Genomic DNA, 22,489 nt, shown 5'->3' on the forward strand with positions numbered 1-22,489 from the left:
ATCTTTGATGTGTCAGCATCCATTAAATATAAACCAGATTGAGATGACAAATATAGAGAGATGAGCTAAACCTAAATGTATAAGTATATATACCCTTATCACTTTTAAAATGGTTCTGTGCTCATAAAGGGATAGTTCACTCAAATTACAAAATGACACATTGGTTTCCTTACCCTGTAAGCAGTCTATAGACAAGGTATGACAGCAATCCATGTTTTGGTTTTGTTTCCTTTTCACGGTGGCCTACCAATATCAGCATTTTTCGCGCATCATGTCCAAATAATCCGAAAGTATATGACATTGATTGTGAATGGGATTTGTGACAGGGAAATTAAACCAAAGCATGGATTGGTGTCATACCTTGTCCATAGACTGATTACAGGGTAAGAAAACCAATATGTAATTCAGTAATTTGGGTGAACATTTCCTTTAAGCCTGACTTGCCTAGTTAAATAAAGGTTAAATAAAATAAAAAAAGCCTGATGCACCTGTTGTCTTGGGCCGTCATGACTTTAATAGTCTTTTCCAGTCTATTGTTTGAAGGCTACATTGGTTCATACTGTAGGCTACATTACAGAACCATGGGATTCAGTCCCATCCTATTTTTACATTTAATTCACGTATTCATACTCTTTACAAGAGCAATGTCTAGGGATATCATGGATTTAACATTGTTAACAAAAAGTGCTTCAGTGCCCAATTATTACTTTTGATTCAGTTTATTTCTCAAAGCAGTGTAGGAATGCACAATACAGTTATACTGTACATAAGATTTTGTATAACGCTATAATGGCCTGCCCAGGCCCAAAATGAGATTCTCTGCTCTGACCTCATTAGACCAAGGCCTCATTGGCTAATCCTACCAACTATTATAGATGTTGGTTCTGACCTCACAGTCATATATCTCCATGACCCAACCTGACCTTATGTAACGGGTGTCGTCGTCGGATGAGGAATAATCGGACCAAAGCGCAGCGTGGTAAGTGTTCATGCTTTTTATTTAAACTGAACACTATAACAAAATAACAAAGAGAATGAACGAAACGGAAACAGTCCTGTCAGGTGCAGAAACACAAAACAGAAAATAACTACCCGCAAAGCATCGGTGGGGAAAAGCTACCTAAGTATGGTTCACAATCAGAGACAACGATAGTCAGCTGTCCCTGATTGAGAACCATACCCGGCCAAAACAAAGAAATACAAAACATAGAAAAAAGAACAGAATGCCCACCCAAATCACACCCTGACCAAACCAAAATAGAGACATAAAAAGCTCTCTACGGTCAGGGCGTAACACCTTATCTGTGCCCACAAAATAAATAATGTAGTGATGCTGTGTGTAAGGTCAATCCCCACCTCTTTTTATGCTTCGAGTTGATGATCTTCAGTTCAAGTACAAGGCCACATATAATTTAGGGGATAGTGCTTGATGTGCCATATATTGTAATCAGCAGTATGCACACATGCCAATCACTGCCTTTTCTCCTCTTACTAGACAGTTTAGTTTAGTTTATTAATACAACCATTTAAAAAAATAAGCACACATAAAACTTGAAAAGCCATACATGCACATGAGTAAAATCCTTGAGGATAACACAATAAAGTCTGGCACTTATTTCCATTGTTAAATGCATTGCTCTTTATGTAGTTTTCCTTTCGATTTGTAAATTGTTCATTATTGATTGATTTACTGTATCTGAGGGACTGAATGATTTGTTTCGTTGGGATAAAAAAAAACTAAACAGATCCATGTATTTGACCATAGGGAGTTCTTAGAGTCAATACTGCTGTGCTATTTCCAAGTGTCGCTGTCTCCAATATGCACTAGTAAGAATAGTCAATGTCACTTAAAGCTGTTAAGATGATTATTTAGCTGGCCGGACATTCCGTTCAAGTCAACAGGAGTCTCCTGCATGGAGATTAGTGTGAGCCAATCTCATTATGACAGTCCTGCATACTGCACATTTACCCAGAGGTAATGGTGGAGCTCCACGTCTGCAATTAAATCACCTTTTGTAACGATGACCTAAAAGACATTTTGACTGCTATTATGAATCCTTAAGGCCAGTCAGACCATCAGCAGAGCTGTGCCCCAAGCCTCTAACAAAGAATGTCAGATAGAGAGAGTTATAATATGTGACAGTTTGAATCAATGATCCTTTGTATCAATGCTCATTTGATCCAATAGGAGCTAACAGGAATAAGAAAGACAGGTAAGTCATTTGTATCAATGCATGATAGAAGGGAGCGGTAGGATATTTAAGAAGTTGTGTGATGTTATTTTATGTGAATAGAGCTAATTGGAGAGGCCAGAGAACATCTACCCCCAATAGTCCCAAATCGGAATCCCTGCCATTCAACACAGGGAACCTCACCCAAATTAAAATCTCACCTGTAATTCATTTTTTTTCTTTGTGCCTTTTAGGACTCAAATCCAGACTAGCGTGGCCGAAACGCAAGGACAAGGAGGATAAGAAAGCCAAGCCAAGTGAGACGAGTGTAACGCCATTGGATAAAACACCCAAAGTCCTTTCAACCCGTCCTATTATACCAGAACTGACCCCAGAACAGAGGATGAGGCAGACACCGTTTGAGAGGGTGCTTTATGACATGAACCATGACCAGAGGGTAGTCAACGACCTCATACTGGGCCGGAGGATCTCCTTCTACGAGCTCAGGGGGGAAATAGGGTGTGGGAACTTCTCCCACGTTAGATTGGGTATCCATGCCCTGACTAAAGGTAAGGAGAGATTTATTTGTTTGTCATCTTTTCAGTAGTTAGTTAAATTATTAATTGGTCAATTCATTAATCTAGTCAAGCCTGACTGGTACAGTAAACAGAGTGAGAGTTGAGCAATACACTGTACCTCTTCTCCAATGATATAATCATATGTTCCATTCAGTACACCAACTGATGCCACTTTGGAAAATGTAACAAAATGGACATTACAGTTCCTACTCAATGGTTGGGACCTGGCAGTATGAAGATATAGCTCTCTAACACATTCTTACTGATTGGTTCCCTCTGAGCTGACCCTGTCTCTAGCCTCCCATGCCTGCCACACAGACTCTGTCTCCAGGGGGGTATTGTAACAGGGTGAATACTGATGCCAGAGGACAAGGGGTGGTCACCTGAACTAAGCACCTCCTGATCGCCTCAGATCCCCCCCTCACCCCCTGTGGTGAATTCATGTTTTATACAGCTCTGTTTAATTTCTGTAGCAGGCAGTTAGAGATCCCTGCAGGGAAATAACACAGGAGAGATGGCGAGATGGGGGGTGGGGAAAAGGAGAGTTCTTCATTTACCCTCACATTCTCCTCTCAGGCACATGTTTCACTGGACGTTATATAATTTGGTGAAGCTTCAAATTAAATTACACCAGTTGCCATGTCTCATCACCCTTCCTGCTCTCCTATCATTTCTGTATTGGTTTCTCCCTCTCCCCCCTTCTCTCTGTGTCTTTCTCTCTCTCACTCCCGCCCTCAGAGAGGGTCGCAATCAAGATTTTGGATAAGCTTCGGCTGGACAAGAAGTCTCAGTCTCTGTTTGCCACAGAGATCAGCTGTATGGAGAAGCTGTCCCACCCTAACATTGTTCGTCTCTATGAGGTGATTGAGACCACCAAGCGCCTGTACCTGGTGATGGAGTACGGTAGTGGAGGAGACCTCTACTCACGTATCACCAACCGGGGGCGTCTGTCTGACCTGGAGACCAAGCTCATCTTTGCCCAGATCATCTCTGCCATCAAACACATGGTGAGCTCTAGCCAGTCAAAGCATTGAACAGTAGACGGGCACAGATGTCAATTCCACTCTGTGATTAAGGCAGCTTCCTAACTTGAGGATTGGATGCATAACTTTTGCATAAATCATGCATTGTCTATGGCCAGGATTTGCCAGAATGTATCCAATTATTGTAGGCTATTCTTGCTTGATTGATTCAGAGAGCACATCGTAATTTTGTAGCACATCCAACTAACGTACCCCCACCTTACCCCTTTTTGTTATAATTTCAGCAAGACAACAACATCGTCCACCGAGACCTGAAAGCAGAGAACATCTTTTACACCACCAGCTACTGCATCAAGGTGGGAGACCTTGGCTTCAGTATCGTGAGTGCTCCATCTGAAGTCCTCACCACGTTCTGTGGCTCCCCACCCTACGCCGCTCCAGAGCTCTTCAAAGACAAAGGCTACATAGGTCGTTACGTGGACATCTGGGCCTTGGGAATCCTGCTCTACTTCATGGTCACCGCCACCATGCCTTTCCACGCCGACAACCTTGGTCGTTTGAAGCGCTGTATCATGCAGGGAGCCTACGCCTTCCCTGACTATGTACCCAACCCCTGCCAACTGGCCATAAAGGGCATGCTGAGGTCCGTGCCCGCCGACCGTGACTCCATCTCCCTGATAATGACCAGCACGTGGCTGAAGAGCATTGAGTACCCTCGGGCGTACGCCCCCCTGCCCCAGACACCCTTTCACCTGGCTGATACCTCCCAGGCCCTGTGTGTGGAGGAGCAGGAGGTGAAGTCGGCCCTGTCTGATCTGGGCATCAAGGGAGTCCACCTGCAGAACAACACCTATACAGACAATCGCAGCCCCCTAACGGGGACGTACCGTATCCTCCTCCACCTCGTCCAGAAGAGGAGGTCTGTGGAGGCGGTGGGATACGCAGCCCTTTACCCTGAGGACTTTGGCAGTAAGAACGGCAGGACGACCACTGCTGTTATGGACAAGCACAACCCTACCAGTGTCTGTGTTATCCTATAGACCAGGGATTTTGCAACAGATTTTGAACCAGGGACTGGAAAATTATGGATCTTCTCTTTGGATTAAAACTAACAATTTTGGTGTGCCACTTATATTGAAATTGAACACTTGAGAAGTGAAGTTCTCCCATAACTATGAACTATCTGAGGGACCTGTCAGCAACATCTCAGGAACCAGTGCTGCTCCATGGACCTCCATGGAGGTTGAGAAATAATGCTACAGAGTCTGGCCTCCTGTATAGCCAGGCTCCACCAGAAGAGAATGTAACCGATGTGAAATGGCTAGCTAGGTAGCGGTGGTGCGCGCTAGCAGCCTTTCAGTCGGTGACGTCACTTGCTCTGAACCAGCCGCGGCTTTTGTGGAGCGATGGGTAACGATGCTTCGTGGGTGACTGTTGTTGATGTGTGCAGAGGATCCCTGGTTCGCGCCCGGGTCAGGGCGAGGGGACGGACTAGAGTTATACTGTTACACACGCATGCACACACACACCACAAATGCACACACACATACACAGACACACACGCACAGACACACACACACGCACACACCAAAAACACACATACACACACTACACTCACGGATCTGTTGTCGCTTATTCGTAGCAGTACAGATGATAGATAGATAAATAGCACCATCTTGTGCTCACATTAATCATTACATTTCAGTACTCCTAAGAAATCCGTGACAGAAAGATACAATGTTGAAAAGGTTAAGATTTCAGGGTTGTACTGTAAAGTACATTAATTATATTGCAGCTTTATGTACTAACAAGGCTACAGTAATTGACTTCAGCTTGTTGTGACGTTACATCACTCAATAGGCCTATGTTTTGTACAATTGGCTTACAGCGAGAGACAAAGGATTAATAATACTATCAGCATCAGCATCTTCCAAGCCTACTTAGTCCTGTGCTTCGTCAAAATACACTGCTCAAAAAAATAAAGGGAACACTAAAATAACACATCCTAGATCTGAATGAATGAAATATTCTTATTAAATACTTTTTTCTTTACATAGTTGAATGTGCTGACAACAAAATCACACAAAAATGATCAATGGAAATCAAATTTATCAACCCATGGAGGTCTGGATTTGGAGTCACACTCAAAATTAAAGTGGAAAACCACACTACAGGCTGATCCAACTTTGATGTAATGTCCTTAAAACAAGTCAAAATGAGGCTCAGTAGTGTGTGTGGCCTCCACGTGCCTGTATGACCTCCCTACAACGCCTGGGCATGCTCCTGATGAGGTGGCGGATGGTCTCCTGAGGGATCTCCTCCCAGACCTGGACTAAAGCATCCGCCAACTCCTGGACAGTCTGTGGTGCAACGTGGCGTTGGTGGATGGAGCGAGACATGATGTCCCAGATGTGCTCAATTGGATTCAGGTCTGGGGAACGGGCGGGCCAGTCCATAGCATCAATGCCTTCCTCTTGCAGGAACTGCTGACACACTCCAGCCACATGAGGTCTAGCATTGTCTTGCATTAGGAGGAACCCAGGGCCAACCGCACCAGCATATGGTCTCACAAGGGGTCTGAGGATCTCATCTCGGTACCTAATGGCAGTCAGGCTACCTCTGGCGAGCACATGGAGGGCTGTGCGGCCCCCCAAAGAAATGCCACCCCACACCATGACTGACCCACCGCCAAACCGGTCATGCTGGAAGATGTTGCAGGCAGCAGAACGTTCTCCACGGCGTCTCCAGACTCTGTCACGTCTGTCACATGTGCTCAGTGTGAACCTGCTTTCATCTGTGAAGAGCACAGGGCGCCAGTGGCGAATTTGCCAATCTTGGTGTTCTCTGGCAAATGCCAAACGTCCTGCACGGTGTTGGGCTGTAAGCACAACCCCCACCTGTGGACGTCGGGCCCTCATACCACCCTCATGGAGTCTGTTTCTGACCGTTTGAGCAGACACATGCACATTTGTGGCCTGCTGGAGGTCATTTTGCAGGGCTCTGGCAGTGCTCCACCTGCTCCTCCTTGCACAAAGGCGGAGGTAGCGGTCCTGCTGCTGGGTTGTTGCCCTCCTACGGCCTCCTCCACGTCTCCTGATGTACTGGCCTGTCTCCTGGTAGCGCCTCCATGCTCTGGACACTACGCTGACAGACACAGCAAACCTTCTTGCCACAGCTCGCATTGATGTGCCATCCTGGATGAGCTGCACTACCTGAGCCACTTGTGTGGGTTGTAGACTCATGCTACCACTAGAGTGAAAGCACCGCCAGCATTCAAAAGTGACCAAAACATCAGCCAGGAAGCATAGGAACTGAGAAGTGGTCTGTGGTCACCACCTGCAGAACCACTCCTTTATTGGGGGTATCTTGCTAATTGCCTATAATTTCCACCTGTTGTCTATTCCATTTGCACAACAGCATGTGAAATTTATTGTCAATCAGTGTTGCTTCCTAAGTGGACAGTTTGATTTCACAGAAGTGTGATTGACTTGGAGTTACATTGTGTTGTTTAAGTGTTCCCTTTATTTTTTTGAGCAGTGTATAACTGGGGTCGTGCTCGTGGAAGGACATGGCTAATTTGTCTTAGCTGTGATACAGGAAATGTGCTTTGTTCAGATATTAATTGTAAGGGAGTCAGGCACGAAGCACTGGCCAATGCCCTGATATTTGAATTACAATACTTAGGTTTATCCTCAAACACTTGTATGCCTTCAACATTAATGTAAATATAACAAACATATTCTTGAGGTAAATTCACAAGCTCTATTCACAGGTACATTGTACAATTTGTAAAACATAAATGTTTTGTGCACAGATCTTTATTTTGGCTATTCAGCGGCTTGGAAGTGAAATGTTTTGTCTGAAGATGAATATCTTTATTATGATATAATGTAATTAAACCGCAGTAACACATTGCTTATGTAGATATTTTTGTACAGTCATTTTATAAATGCTTTACTGATATACTTTATGTGGATTAAGTATATCAGTAAAGTATTTATAAAATGTTAATAAATATTATTTGCCTTTGTATGTGCCCATTAATGCTCAAGAGAAATGTCATTTGAATATGAGCCTGACATGAGTAAAAAAAAATATTGTATTGTGTATTGCTATACCATTTAAATAATTAAAAAAATTAAAAAACATACACATCAAGACAAATTCATTAAAAAACTTATAATAATCGATCACCTCTTGTGAGTTCAGGGGGCATCCCTGCTGCTAGTAACAGTTGAAAGGCCTTTAGGGAAGACTGACACGTATATATTGTGAGTATCCCCTGAATGGAAGTCTAATGAGTAGCATTTGAATATCATCTGTGTACTTGAAGCACATATTTGTTAATTTTTTACATCATGGACATCACAGAACCTCAACATCTTACAGAAAATAGATTCTAGAGAGTATGTTGTTCTATTATCAGTCAAAGTCAATAAAAGTATAAAACTTCCAAAGCCTTTTTAGAGGTTTTGCAGGTTCTTATGAGGTCACTCATAACGCAACCTACGCTCTCATAAAAATCAGGACGGTTGGATTGTATAAACATTAGCAGTTTCTCTAACTGCCCTCCCATCTTACTCAACATACATTTCCCCTGAAGCTATTACCACCTCTATGATCCAAGCAGTGATAAAAGCTGTCAGCACTTTTCCTTTTCTCTCATTATTGTGTGCCAGTTTCTTACAGTTTGTACATGTACCTGTTCTGTTCCTCTCCATTGATTGGCAGTCTGGCAGGGAAATATATTTTGCAATAATGAGATGAACCCCAGTCATGCCTTTGTTAATAAGGATCTGCCCCTTTAAAAAAATGTTTGCCTAAAATTACATACCCAAGTCTAACTGCCTGTAGCTCAGGACCTGAAGCAAGGATATGCATATTCTTGATACCATTTGAAAATAAATACTTTGATGTTTGTGGAAATGTTAAATTAATGTATGAGAATACAACACATTAGATCTGGTAAAAGATCATTCAAAGAAAAAAACATGTGTTTTTTTGTATTTTTTTGTACCATCATCTTTGAAATGCAAGATAAAGGCCATAATGTATTATTCCAGCCCAGGCAGAATTGAGATTTTAGCCACCAGATGACAGCAGTGTATTTGCAAAGTTTTAGACTGATGCAATGAACCATTGCATTTCTTTTCAAAATGTTGTATCAAGACTGCCCAAATGTACCTAATTGGTTTATTAATACATTTTCAAGTTCATAACTGTGCACTCTCCTCAAACAATAGCATGCTATTATTTCACTGTAATAGCTACTGTAAATTGGACAGTGCAGTTAGATTAACAAGAAGTTCAGCTTTCTGCCAATATCAGATATGTCTATGTCCTGGGAAGTGTTCTTGTTACTTACAACCTCATGCTAATCACATTAGCCTATGTTAGCTCAACCGTCACGTGGGTGACCCACCGATCCTGTAGGTTTTAAGAGAAGCATGTGAGTACAAAATGGAGAGACAAACTATCAAATTATCTCCAAGCTAGTGCCTAAGTGGAGTCCTGACTTAATCACTTTGAATGTATACTTTTTTTTAGGCTATTGCTAAATATGTCTGAAACATTGCTTTGACTCTTTTCCTTTTGCTAATTCTTTAAAATGATAGGACAATAATAAATCATGTTTCTGACTGGAGCATTTTGGTGATAAGGGGTAACTAATCACATCCATTATCCAGTGTGATGTTTGGAATGGTCTGTTTGTTGTGGTTCTGGGGAGCTTTATGTCTTAGCTGAGTCAATAACCTAAGGTCTACAGTTGAACAGTTCCCACCCCCTGAATATCATAATGTAGTGGTGAAAGCCTGTGCTGAAGGTTTGTGGAACTTTGTGTCTACTGTACACACTTAATTTCACAATTAGCCAATTCATTTCAGCTTTACCTCAACATTTCTGATTGGAATGAGAGTTCGGTATCTGCAAAAACATGTTGAGTGGATAATAATTTGAGCAAGAATGTAATAAGAAGCTAATTCTCTCTGTGCTTACACATAGATCATTTTCTCAGTATTTCATTCCCCCATGCACCTTTGAAAAAAAAAAAAAAGAACTTCTATGAACTGAGTACTGAGTCACTCGTGAATATCTGCTCAAATTCAAATGTTGACCTGTTTCCTTTTGGCATTGCAACAGCATCCTTTCAGATGAATCACTTGTTATTCTCTTCCTCTCAAGTGAGACTGTTGAGAAATATGAGGTGTGGGCCAAAAACAAGTTTATAGATAGTTTATAGTCTCACAGTGCTCCTGGCAAATACAAAGAAGTCAGTGTTCTGGAACATTGATCACAGTCCATGTTCATATTGCATTGTATTGACAGTTGTATGCCTTGTTCACTGGAAGTTGGTATGTGGTTTATAGTTCAGAAGCAGCCATTCAGATGTCTGAGATTGATTGAATACATTACTCTTGAACCCTGATAGAACATATTTTAGTGTAATTTCATTGTAGTAGTTCAGTGGCTGTATAGCAATAGTGTTAAATCAACATTAATAAGAGGAATAGGCCACTAGTAGCGATGAAAGAGATACTGTGTGTGTCCTTGGAAAGAAACAGAGGCAAACCAATTAGACAAGGTTGGATTTATGTCTCATTGTGTAGTCTCAGAAATCTTCTCATGGGAACCTTGTCCTCTGCAGCATATTGGAGCCTCCCTGTCACACTCCACTGAGGGCAGGGACAGGAGGTGATACATAGAGAGATTTCTCCTGGGGCATCACACTTGCCTTAAAATGGTGACTGTAGCAAGAATGAACATGTATAAACTGTTATTGATTCTCTGCCCATCATACTGTATCACATTTCAGGTAGATATGTAGCATTACAAGTGATAAGCTTCAGAGAGCTGAAGTTCTGTGTCTGTAAATGCTGAAGGCAATGAGAGGAGTGAAAGCTTTTTTTCAAATGAAACTTGTGCAGTATAAAGAGTTAATGTATAGATAGAGTGTAATGAGCTGTCCTTGGAGTCATACAATTAAAAAGGATGAATATGAAGACAACTGTGGGGAAGATGGTTATTATGGACATCATGAAAATATGTCTTTCTATTAATATATATTCTTAATTAGTTTTATGTATTCCCTATTGACATATCCATTGATATTTCTGAGATGTATCAACATTTTGTACTTTATTACATTTTATTACAAATGTGAACTTATACAAATAATGTTTTCACATAGTAGTGATTGAAATCAAAATAGAAATTGTAGCTTTATATAAAAGTTTAGTGGTCAGGGGCCCTACAGTCAGCATGTAGTCTGCATATAGGCAGAGGCAGCACAGCACACACACAATAATGCTAAGCTGCCAAGTGGCTCATTACTAGCAGGCACCATTCATGGTTAGTCATCTAATGCTAACAGTGAATACAGTAATACAGTATAGTTGTCTTGCTATGCTACTGGATTGCCACCTTAACAATGGAACCTCAGGTATTCTCCCAAAAGCATGTGATATAAACTCATTAAGCCAAACTGTAATATAATGAGTAATATAATGATGAAGCTCACATTCTACTTACAGGATGATATGTCATATATTTGCCCACACATTTCACTTGACATATGGAAATTGGCATACACTGGTTAAAAGACTCTCCAACGAAGCAGCAGCTCAACTACATCCCCTCATTCTCTTTTCTCAGGAAGCTATTGATACAAAAAGGCCATAATTAGATACTGTAAACTTGTCAAACGCAGAAGCATTTCTAAAATGATTAGTTAAGAGTGAGAGTTGTACCTAGTTGCTTTGCTGCTTATCGACAACAGTCATCAGATTCTGTACCCACTTCTGGCTGGGATTGGCACAAACAGTCTTCCGTTTCTTCAGCATGAACCTAGAGATATGAGACACGTGGTGGGATAAAAAGTGTTTGTTTTCCGTTAGACACTCAGACTCAGTATTGTTTTTTAGATTCACATTCTACGAGGAGAAAAAAAGGATATCAAAATATGTAGAAAAATACCAAATTTCTCTGTCAAAAAGCCTTCTTGGCATCCATTGCAGGCAACTGGAGGATTTGTTCTACCTTACCAGTGTCCCAATGATGGACTGACTGTGTAGCTTTGTTGTTGTTTGGGGAGTGAGGACTTAGGGACAGAAGGTGAGGAGGTGTTCTAACACACTCACACAACAGCCTTGATGTTGCAGTCACCATCTGTTTCCTGTATCCTGTAGCTCATCACGTTCCTCTTGGTGTTCTTCTTCAGGCCAGCAACGTGCTTCAGACAGCAGTTCCCATAAGAGCCTGACAACAACCAGGGGGAAAGGAAATGGTTACTATTATACTTTGTGCTTACATTTCAATTTAATAAATTATAATGTACTAACATCACAGGAGGTTGGTGGCACTTTAATTGGGGAGGACAGACTCCTGGTAGTGGCTGGTGCGGAATGAGTGGAATGGTATCAAATACATCAAACACATGGTTTGATGCCATTCCATTTGTTCCATTCCAGCTATTACAATGAGTTGTCCTCTCCTCAGCCGCCTCCACTGACTGATATTTCAGTTACACATGGTTTGAAATGTGCAGTTGAAGTTGCGAAATATTACAGTGTGATCATTTTCTAAGAATGTTTTTTTGAGTAAATGTATTGCAGATGTGTGCAAGAGAAGACATATCACCAGGACTATTCATATTCACAATTTCTAATAATGCAAATATGAGAACTGCTTGTAAGTGCAGCATAAGCCATGTATATAACTATTGAAATGGTTGTGAAATCTAGTGCCAGGTGATTTGAGACAATGTTTTGAAAGGATTGGATCACAGAGACAACCATCAGTCTGTGTAAAATTGTCTGGTAAGAAAAATATTTGGAGCCGACAAATCTTTCTCTTCTGGACATAGTATGGACCAGTTGAAGCTTGTAAAAAAAACCAACAACATTATATTGAAATAACTGACTTTGTGCAGAATAATGCTCTCCATTACGAGAGGTTACTACTCTATCTGCAACACGTTATTAGTGTACAGAATGTGGAGTGGCTATAAGTACAGTTGATTTTTCAACAATACCTTCATTACAAGAACAAATCAGGACAAACAATAGGCTTTAGACTGTTACACCAATTACAGGGAACATAAGCTTCATAATAATTAGTCTATAGAATGTACAGTACAGTAGATTTAATGGTGCCTACCTTGAGCCATGCTGAGGTACATGCATGCCAGGAGCAAGAGAAAGAACAAAGCCTGGAACTTCATGGTGTCACTGCTTCTATGGTCCACTGTAAGAACAGGACAGGATGTAAAGCCTGAGAAACGTTCTCTTTTTAATACCACCACACTGTCAACGGGATGTTTTCCTGATAGGGCCACCCCATTTACAATACTGGTATGTTTGTTTTCCAGACCCCAATGCTGACCTCTTGATTTCAAACACTTGGATGTGTGGAGCTGTTTTGTGCAGCAATGTTGGGTTTGGCAGAAGCTCTGACTATGTTCTAATAAAAGTTAGCATGCATTCATCAGATTAACCATAACCTCTGTCTCTTAAAACAGCTGCCTCAACTTGTTTCTTTTACCACAGCATAGGCTAAAAGTTAGTTAAATATGAATTAAGAATCAGACAAGCATATTAACAAGCAATAGGTCAGCATATAAACACACAAGCCTACCAACAAAGCAGAACATGTCGCAAATAAGCTTCTCAAAACACAAAATATCCTTGCAGAAATGACCTGTCTTCTCTGTCTTGTTGAGTTCCCTACTGCTTTATACAGTAGCTGCCATTTGATACCTTCTTCACCCCTCCACCAACCCTGTTCTCTTAATCAGCCACACCTCCTCTCGCATGACAACTAGTAGTACAGTATGTTTTACAATTGCTGGGAAGAGGTAGAATTTGAACAATTTGAGCATCACAATCAAATGCCACTGCAATGCTTTCCTTGGCTTAAGTCCAGTGAAATGATGAGTGACAAACTGTTGAAGACCCTCACAAAATTCTAAAGATGTACCATTGAGGGCATGCTGTCGGGCTGTATCACCGCCTGGTACGGTAATTGGACCGTCCGCAACTGTAGGGCTCTCCAGAGGGTGGTGCGGTCAGCACAATGATTCACCAGGCACACACTGCCTGGCCTCCAGGATATCTACAGCACCCAGTGTCACAGGAAGGCCAAGAAGATCATCAAGGACTTCAGCCACCCGAGCCACAGTCTGTTCACCCACTACCATCTAGATGGTGACGACAGTACAGATGCATCAAAGTTGGGACCAAAAGACTGATACACAGCTTCTATCTCCAGGCCAACAGAATGTTTAATTGTCACCACTAGCCGGCCTCCGCCTAGCATCCTGCCCTGAACCTTAGTCAGTATTACTAGCCAGCATCCCTGTGGAATGCTTTCGACACCTTGTAGAGTCCATGCCCCGACAAATTGAGGCTGTTCTGAGGGCAAAAGACCACTCAATATTAGGAAGGCGTTCCTAATGTTTGTACACTCAGTGTATATATTTACATTCCGGATTCTGACATTGCTCGTTCTAATATTTCTTGATGTCTGTCTTTTTATTTTTGGGATTTGTGTGTATTGTTTTGTATTGTTAGGTATTACTGCACTGTTGGAGCTAGAAACATAAGCATTTAGCTGCATCTGTGAGAACATCTGCAAAATATCTGTACTCAACCATCATTTTTTATTTTTTTTATGTTATTATGTTTTTCGGGAGGGCTTCCATTTCCCTGAGGCCCCTCATTGCTATTGGAGAAGGATCTAAGGTCCAAGGAGCCAGGCCAGCAATCAGTGTACAGGAACAGGGTTTGTTTTAGTCATTTATTAACTGTAAAAATCAACTACATCCTTAGAATTAAGAAAATGTGGACCACACGCAGACTCCTTAATATCTTTTGTATAACAGCAATGAAAACACTGTCTGGAAACCCACTGTCTGCAATTGATTGAATATCAGCCTGTGTGTTCATGTAAGATTCAATACCTGGTTTTGACACAAGCAATTATGTTAAAAGTAGCATCCATCATTGAAGTTATAAGAGGACGGGCTAATTTTAATGGCTGGAATAGAATAAATGTAATGGAATCAAACATGTGGTTTCCATATGTTTTATGTGTTCTATTCCAGCCATTACAATGAGCCCACCAGCCTCCTCTGATTTAACAATACATAAGGGCTGAGACAAGAAAATAATATTTAGGATGTCTTGGGTGGCAGTTGTTTTGTTGTGTTGGTCATTGCTTAGGAAGATTAATTTGCTAGGAACTTGCAAAGACTTGCATAATGTTCTGAAATGTAATTGTCCCGTCAGTCTGAATTTAAATGACTGCACCCTTTTTTTCCTTGTAAAAAGAAAACTCTTGCCATACTAGCCACTATGTGACATCCCTGAACTTGATTCATATCAGATTTGTATAGCATCCCCAAAGTCAATTGGGCAGTTGGGAAAATACTTGTACCTCCCATTTGGCAAAGTGTTATTGAGACCAGATGGTATCAGTCAACATAATACAAGTGTAAATATCTTCAAATCAACTTGAAAATTTGACTTGCTTTGATAGTTGTAAGATCTACTTATCCTCAACAATTTGATTCTTTGATCCATTTGCATCCATTGAATAGTTAACACTTTACATATTTTGAAAGTAGTGACAGATATCAAACAAACAATCCTCACACTGGGAAGGAAATATGTTGTCATCCAATAATGTTGTTGGCATCCTTTGGCCCAAAACATATGCCCTAATGGCCCTTGAAACTTTAAAAGTTATCGAGGCGAGTTGAACTGTTACATATGCAATATACAATTATGTAAAATGAGAGAAAAGAGATGCCCATAAATAATGAACTTCCATTTGACATATTACTCAACGTCTTATGAAGAACATTTCCAAAAGCATGGAACATGGTGTATTTTTTTTATACCCCATCTCAAACTGGCAGTAACTGGAGGCGTATGAGTTTCTGTTTATTGTGAAACCAAATGTTATGTAAAAAATTGCCAAATAAATTATGTTGAAAATGTTGAGATAAAACGTAACGTGATCTTGTTACGCTTTTACAATAAAATAGGAAATCTTCTTGTCAAAACTAAAGGGGTCACAATGAAGAAAAATGATTGATGATTGATAGAATTCCCTGTAAAATGTACTGTACTTTAGAAGCATAAGCATGCTTGGTGTTAATCCCAAAGGAAAATACCTAAGATGTATTCTGTTTCTTCTTTCACTGCAGGATAAGATATATTTAGAAAATTAAGCCTGCATAGGCTACTTTTCACTTACTTGGTTGTGACCATAGAAATAAGAATGACCTTGTTTTATTATAGGCTGTGTTCTATTTTAAACATGACAGCTGTACACAAAAATACATGTATTTGTTTTATGTTCATTGCTTGGATAAAAAGCACATAATCATCCTGTGAATGCTGATGAGGACTAGCCTGACTGACACGACTCGGTGCAGGAGGACTTCGAGTTAGGGCGAGGAGGACAGGCCTAGGTTAGAATAATATCCTTATAGCATAGCCTACTATTAGCCCAACCAGCCGAAAGATGGCGCTTTTGCTCCTTTTACGTCGATTCTCGTTATACGTCAGACTTTAATGTATTCAGCTGGTAATTTACTAGTGTCCCTAGTGGACCGTCTCGTAAATACAACATCCTCCATTCAAGCTGAAAAGGCGTCAGTTTCCTCCATAACTCGATCTAATGGCTCGTCGGTGGAAAAAAACGGGGGAAATGTTTACTACTGTTTTAATGAAACAAAAAAATGCACTATTATCAAGCACACTTGGCCCTTGTAATGATGTTTAGGCTACTGATGTTTTCGTCATTTGACCATGCATTTTGCTGACCGTGCGTCTTGGTTGGGTATTTATTTAAATGTTGTCGTTATAAAAAAGTATATTATACCGGGTTTCATGACCAATGCTTTCTGTTTTATAGTTATAACAAATGCACTCCACGAATACAATTTATTCAACACTTATATATGTTTTATTTTACACATATAACCAAATAAGAGGACCCGTGACCAAAACGTGCCCCACCCTATGGAAATCAAATGCCCGTGCAAACGGATTCATTCTGGGCGCCGGCTCTGAAGCAAATCAGCAATCTGTTCGCTAGCTAACCCGACCTGTGTTGATTTACTGTTTGCTGGTCCAAATCAGAGGCCCTAGTCTGCATTTGAACGCGGCACGTGTATAACTACAATCAGTTAGCAAGTCGGACGTTTCCTAGTTTCGACTAGCACATCAACTGTGCCACAAAATGAGTGACAAAACCTGGCCAGATATTTTCAAGTCATAAGTCAAAGTAGAGTCACGAGGCTCCAAGTCAATGTGCTAGTTGGAACTAGGAATCTCTGAAATGTTCGATTTACTAACTGGTTGTAGTTATAGTCTACACACGCCGTGTTCAACAATTCAGAAAGTTGCACATTTTCCAATGTCCTAGTTCCAACTATAATATGAACTCGGCACAAGTCAAAAAGTCCCTATATCACAGCCGGCCGTGATTGGGAATCCCATAGGGCAGAGCACAATTGGCTCAGCGTCGTCCGGATTTGGCCGATGTAGGCCGTCATTGTAAATAATAATGTGTTAACTGACTTGCCTAGTTAAATAAAGGTTCAATACATCCCACAACATTGAAAGTCTTGAACGCGTCCAAGACAGCGCGTCATACAAGTCAGATGAGCCAAGTCATATGACCTAGTGCCAGCTAACGGAAGCAGAGGAAAACAAAGCACCACGCAGCTGCGGTAGCGTATAATGTTAATCTGTTGATTTCACGATTAGTTAGTTGAACAAACTATTGTTAAGACTCAGCCATGTAGCAAGCTGATTTACCGTAAATGAATAGGGCACATTGCTGTTGTAAGTCTGACTTTATATGGCAGCATATGTTACCTAGCTAATGCAGATCATTTGGTCAGCAGTGCTCCTCATCTGTTCCTCTTTTGTACTTTTAGAATTCAGCAAGGCTCGTGCCCTGAAGATGGCAGATAATAACTTTCTTTCAGTCTTGTTCATAACACTCTGTACGGTCATTACATGTGGTGAGTTTGCCCTTGTTCAACCAACAAGCTATGATTTTAATAGCTGGTAATCTTGCCGCGTTCAAAATAACTGGGAAATCGGGAAAAATCGGTCATCAACTCGGGAACTCATGCTGCGTTCGCATGCTAGTCAGAACTAGGAAGCTCGGAAATGTAGTTGAACGCTGCAAGTGTATAACTACAACCAGTTAGCAAGTTGGACGTTTCCTAGTTCCGACTAGGCCGTGAGCGCTGTAAAACAACTTAACTCAAAGTCAAATCATGACGTCAGTGATCTTCAGGTCAGAAAGTCGAGTTGGAATTCTGATTTGTATGACCGTTCAAATAGTTTTTTCCCGAGTTCCTAGTTTTGAACACGGCATGAGGCTTCTTTCTACAGCTCCAACCTAAAGATCACTGACGTAATGATTTGACCTTGTATTTTTCAGAGTTCCCAGTTTTCTTGAAGGCACCATTTGAACCAGTATCTTGGCTTGAGAAGAAGAAAAATAGGACAAAATCTCCTCTGGCGCCCAGGATCCTGCAATTCAAAATCCCATTAACCAGCTCTGCAAACGTTATAGTCAAATTGTATTTCTCATGATCGCCGAATAGCTTACAACAGATGTTGACTTTACCGTGAAATTCTTACTTACGAGCCCTTCAACAACAATGCAGGGTTACAAAGTAAGAAAAGATGAGCAAATAACAAAAGGGAAACGGTAACAAAATAACCATAACAAGGCAATAAAAAGAGTACCGGTATTGAGTCAATATGCAGGGGTACGAGGTAATATGTACATGTATGTAGGTGTAAAAGTCACTAGGCAATCAGGAAAAGGTCTAAATAAAATCAATGATCTTTCGGGATACTGTGCTGCTGGATCAGCCAACCTGTGAGTGGCAGTAATGAGTGAATTTATTGGAGGTGCTGAAGGTGGATTTAGCGCATGCGCACTTGGTCAAAAACGTTTTATTTATACCTTTTTTGGAAGTGCATACTGTGTGTACTGTGTGTAACGGTAGTAATGACTATAGTTGTTCTGCGAAACTCGATATTTTGGTGAGTACCATTATGACGTTTGCAGAGCTTGTTAATGGGACTTTTGCCGCGTTCAAAACAACTGGGAACTTGGAACACTACAACTTCAAGACAACTTGGAAGTGGGAAAAATCGTTTTGAACAGTCATTCAACTCGGAATTCCAAGTCGGGAACTCGGCCCTCTTTCTAGAGCGCCAACCTGAAGATCACTGATGTCACGATTTGACCGTTTTTCCCCGAATTCCCAGTTGTCTTGAAAGCACCATCAGAATTGAAGGACCCTGGTTATCAGAGGAGATCTAGTCATATTCATCTTCTCCTCAAGCCCAAGTACTGTTTTAGGAATAATACATTTTGCTAAACAGCCCTATTTGAAAACTGCAATATCATATTCTTTCAACAGATGGGAGTGTATCCCTGTCTGCTCCAGCCACTGTAAATCTGGAGGTCAAAGGTTCAGCCAATATCACCATAACACCTAGGTAACTTTTCTTATATCTGGGCATCTATTGCCAGTTTGTATCAGTATTCCATATATGTCTATTTGTTGTGATGTGTTATAATGCAGTGTTTGGCGTTTTATTTCTTTTTGCAGCTCTCCTCTTAATGTGTCCGCACTTATTTCTTTTAACTTCACTGACTCCTCTGCAAATGTTACCTCGATACTTCAACTGCCTCAGCAGGTATGCTTTTTAAACCACTCAAACTTACTGAAAAGCATGACCAAAACACCATGTAATTGATTATTAATGCAATCTGAGATCTGAATCTGTCATATTTCAAAGAACTACAGTAGCCACAGTGTGTAAAACATCAATACTCTGTTGTAGGCATAACGGTTTTATATATTATTTATATGTGCTGTATTTCTGATTTCCAGGTACAATTGCCTGCAAACGCCATATCAAGCACATTTGAGGTTCATGCAGAGCATGTGGGTCAGGTGACCGCCTATTTATACAGTAACAACACTGACATTGCAAGGTGAGTTGTTCTCAGTTTCTGTCTTTTAGTGAATTTCAACTCTGAGAATTTCCCACATGTCACATTTCAGACAGATTTTAAACCAACACAATGTACTTAAGAGTCTCTTTATGTTTTCCAGCTTTAAGACCAGAATCCGTTTCTTGGTCATTAGAAGCAACATCATCGATATCATTAACCAATTAATTGGTTGGATTTACTTCCTTGCATGGTCTATCTCATTCTACCCTCAAGTATATGAGAACTGGAAAAGAAAAAGGTAGTGCCTCAAACTGTCATATTTATTTTTTAAACAATTTAATCTCAGCCTTAAATGATTTAGACTTAAAGTGCATCTGGATTTGATTTCTGACTTTGTCTATTTGACAGTGTGGTGGGGTTGAACTTTGATTTCCTGGCACTCAACTTGACAGGCTTCATTGCGTACAGTGTCTTCAATGTAGGCCTCTTCTGGGTTCCGTACATGAAGGTAAGAGCTCTGCATGCCCTCACTAACAGTGTAACAAATTGGGACGAATCCTAATTTGAGATCTACATGCACAACTCAGATTTTTGTGTCATTCATGCATTGACACCAATGGGGATTTGTTCAAATATTTTGGTCTTCTATGGACCTATTGACTTGTTTTTTACTCCATATAGTTATATTTTAAATATTTTTTTTAGGAAGAGTTTGTGAAGAAAAATCCAAACGGTGTGAACCCAGTGGATGCCAATGATGTGTTTTTCAGTCTCCATGCAGTTGTGCTGACACTTGTGTATATCTGTCAGTGTGCCATCTATGAGGTGAGTAACAGAAGACTAGTAAAATAACTTCCTAGATGTCCCTCTTTGGTTATAGGCCGGAGAAAAATAATGATCAGTTTATGTTTTGATTGTTGGCAAAAAGATACTGTATGTCTGATCCTTTGAAAGGAAAGCATTGTTGTCAAGGCCTCAAATGAACATTGACAGTTAAACGCTTGTTGAAAGTAATGACTGTGTTCCTGTATGTGTGTGGTAAAGAGAGGAGGGCAGAAGTTGTCCAAGATCGCTATTGGCCTTCTGGTGATTGGATGGACATTCGCCCTGGTCACCCTCTTTGTTGCTGTGGCCAATAAGATCACCTGGCTGGAATATCTCTATTATTTCTCCTACATTAAGTTAGGTATCACCCTCGTCAAATACATCCCACAGGTATGGATTTCACAATATTTGACTGCATATTGAATGGTTTTAGCTTATACACAATTATAATTTGTGTTACAGTAGATATTGTTGATTTTCATGATCACCACTACATTGTCTATCATCAATACACTGTCTGTGTGTGTTCTCAGGCCTACATGAACTACCAAAGACAAAGCACGGAAGGGTGGAGCATTGGCAATGTGTTGCTGGACTTCATAGGAGGCAGCTTCAGTCTCATTCAGATGATCCTTCAGTCGTATAACAACAGTAAGGCTGCTCACGCATACCATAGATCACCAATGTGCAGACACCTCAGTAAAACATAATTAGTCAAAGTGAAAACCACAGTCAAAGGACAGTCCCAAGAATTTAAAATGTGTCTTCAATTGCAGTCATTCATTGTTTATTTATATAGCTTCTATCTTCATGGGTTTTTCTTAACTTAAAAAAAAGATATATATTTTTTTACAATTATTCCTGCACGAGACAGTGGCACAATTATGTAGAATAATTTCCTTTTCATGCCCACCCACGCACAAGCCCGCCCACCAATTCACCATCTCTTTCCCTGTGTTTGGGAGAAGAGCAGACAAATCATAAGAAAAAGTCAAAAGCATAAAGAATAACAACAACAAAACCATAAAGAAAGTGGAAAATAAAATGGTTTAAATAATGGTATTAAACATGGTATAATAGTAAATTGAAATAGTGATACATTTTGATGTTGTTTTTCAGATTAGTTCCATCAGTCACACATTCTGCCTTAAACCATTAAATAATTCAGCATGTGATGTAGTATGTCAGGGTATCATATAATGTTTCTATTGTTTCCTAGATGAATGGAAGCTCATCTTTGGCGACCCCACAAAGGCTGGACTTGGTTTGTTGTCCATATTCTTCGATGTGGTGTTCATCATTCAGCACTACTGTCTATACAGGCATAGAACACATTACGAGCCTATGGGTGACCAGAAATAGGCTAATAACCTCTCACTCTCTACCTCTGCCAGTGAAACTGGGGCCAAATTACTTCTTATAGGGATTTATACTATGCAGTGTTCAAGGCCATTGAATGAGAAGCTATTTAAACACAGGGCATTTGCTTAAAAAGTACTTTTTTTCAAAATGATTGTTTAGGGTAATAGGGGTTTCTTTTTGTTACATAATTTGTGAAGAAATGATTAGTTATGGTTTGATACCACTAAGGGAGGAACTCTGTAATCTTTTTAAAAACTGACTGTACATTTACATCTGTCAAAGCAATAGTTCATTTTATACAATACAATTGTTTATTTTGAAATGTGTTCTATATTTGAAAGGTAATTTCTATTTTGAAATGTAAATAGAACATCATGCTTTATTGTCAAATTAGTAAAATGTTTTCCACGAATTAAGATTAGTGTGATGTTTCATTATGCTTAAATTGATTTTATGATGGACTAGTGCACAGCACAAAATTGGCGGTGGGGACTATTTCTGTTTTGTTTTGTTGCACAAATGTGTAAACATGACTCCCCCTAGAGGTAGTAACATTTATTTATTT

At 40.4% G+C, this 22,489-nt stretch overlaps 3 protein-coding genes across 6 annotated transcripts; 2 read left to right on the forward strand and 1 right to left on the reverse strand.

Moving 5' to 3' along the window:
- The first annotated feature begins 610 nt into the window (after nt 1-610).
- Nucleotides 611-8,660, forward strand: LOC139539680 (serine/threonine-protein kinase NIM1). The gene is made up of 3 exons (XM_071342851.1): nt 611-2,740; nt 3,488-3,756; nt 4,017-8,660. Exons 1-3 carry the CDS (start codon nt 2,275-2,277, stop codon nt 4,770-4,772), a joined length of 1,491 nt encoding a protein of 496 aa, XP_071198952.1. The 5' UTR covers nt 611-2,274; the 3' UTR covers nt 4,773-8,660.
- Nucleotides 8,661-10,852: 2,192 nt separating this feature from the next.
- Nucleotides 10,853-13,543, reverse strand: LOC139539681 (C-C motif chemokine 25-like). 3 transcript variants are annotated; one of them, XM_071342853.1, is made up of 5 exons: nt 13,429-13,543; nt 12,889-12,975; nt 11,871-11,988; nt 11,481-11,577; nt 10,853-11,389 (listed from the first exon to the last, which is right to left on the reverse strand). In XM_071342853.1, the coding sequence occupies exons 2-4, from the start codon at nt 12,950-12,952 to the stop codon at nt 11,481-11,483; spliced, it is 279 nt and encodes a 92-aa protein (XP_071198954.1). In that variant the 5' UTR covers nt 12,953-12,975; nt 13,429-13,543; the 3' UTR covers nt 10,853-11,389. The 3 variants fall into 3 exon arrangements, with proteins under 3 accessions (XP_071198954.1, XP_071198953.1, XP_071198955.1); XM_071342852.1 differs by having other exon boundaries at nt 13,366-13,527; XM_071342854.1 differs by having other exon boundaries at nt 13,114-13,436.
- Nucleotides 13,544-17,343: 3,800 nt separating this feature from the next.
- LOC139539683 (cystinosin-like) lies at nt 17,344-22,340 on the forward strand. 2 transcript variants are annotated; one of them, XM_071342857.1, is made up of 11 exons: nt 17,344-17,473; nt 17,684-17,770; nt 19,196-19,274; nt 19,388-19,475; nt 19,673-19,776; nt 19,898-20,035; nt 20,146-20,245; nt 20,443-20,562; nt 20,782-20,952; nt 21,096-21,213; nt 21,782-22,340. In XM_071342857.1, the coding sequence occupies exons 2-11, from the start codon at nt 17,710-17,712 to the stop codon at nt 21,922-21,924; spliced, it is 1,122 nt and encodes a 373-aa protein (XP_071198958.1). In that variant the 5' UTR covers nt 17,344-17,473; nt 17,684-17,709; the 3' UTR covers nt 21,925-22,340. The 2 variants fall into 2 exon arrangements, with proteins under 2 accessions (XP_071198958.1, XP_071198959.1); XM_071342858.1 differs by having other exon boundaries at nt 17,445-17,588.
- The last annotated feature ends 149 nt before the right edge of the window (nt 22,341-22,489 follow it).

Source organism: Salvelinus alpinus, chromosome 15, assembly GCF_045679555.1.
Source record: "Salvelinus alpinus chromosome 15, SLU_Salpinus.1, whole genome shotgun sequence".
NCBI classification, from domain to species: Eukaryota; Metazoa; Chordata; class Actinopteri; order Salmoniformes; family Salmonidae; genus Salvelinus; species Salvelinus alpinus.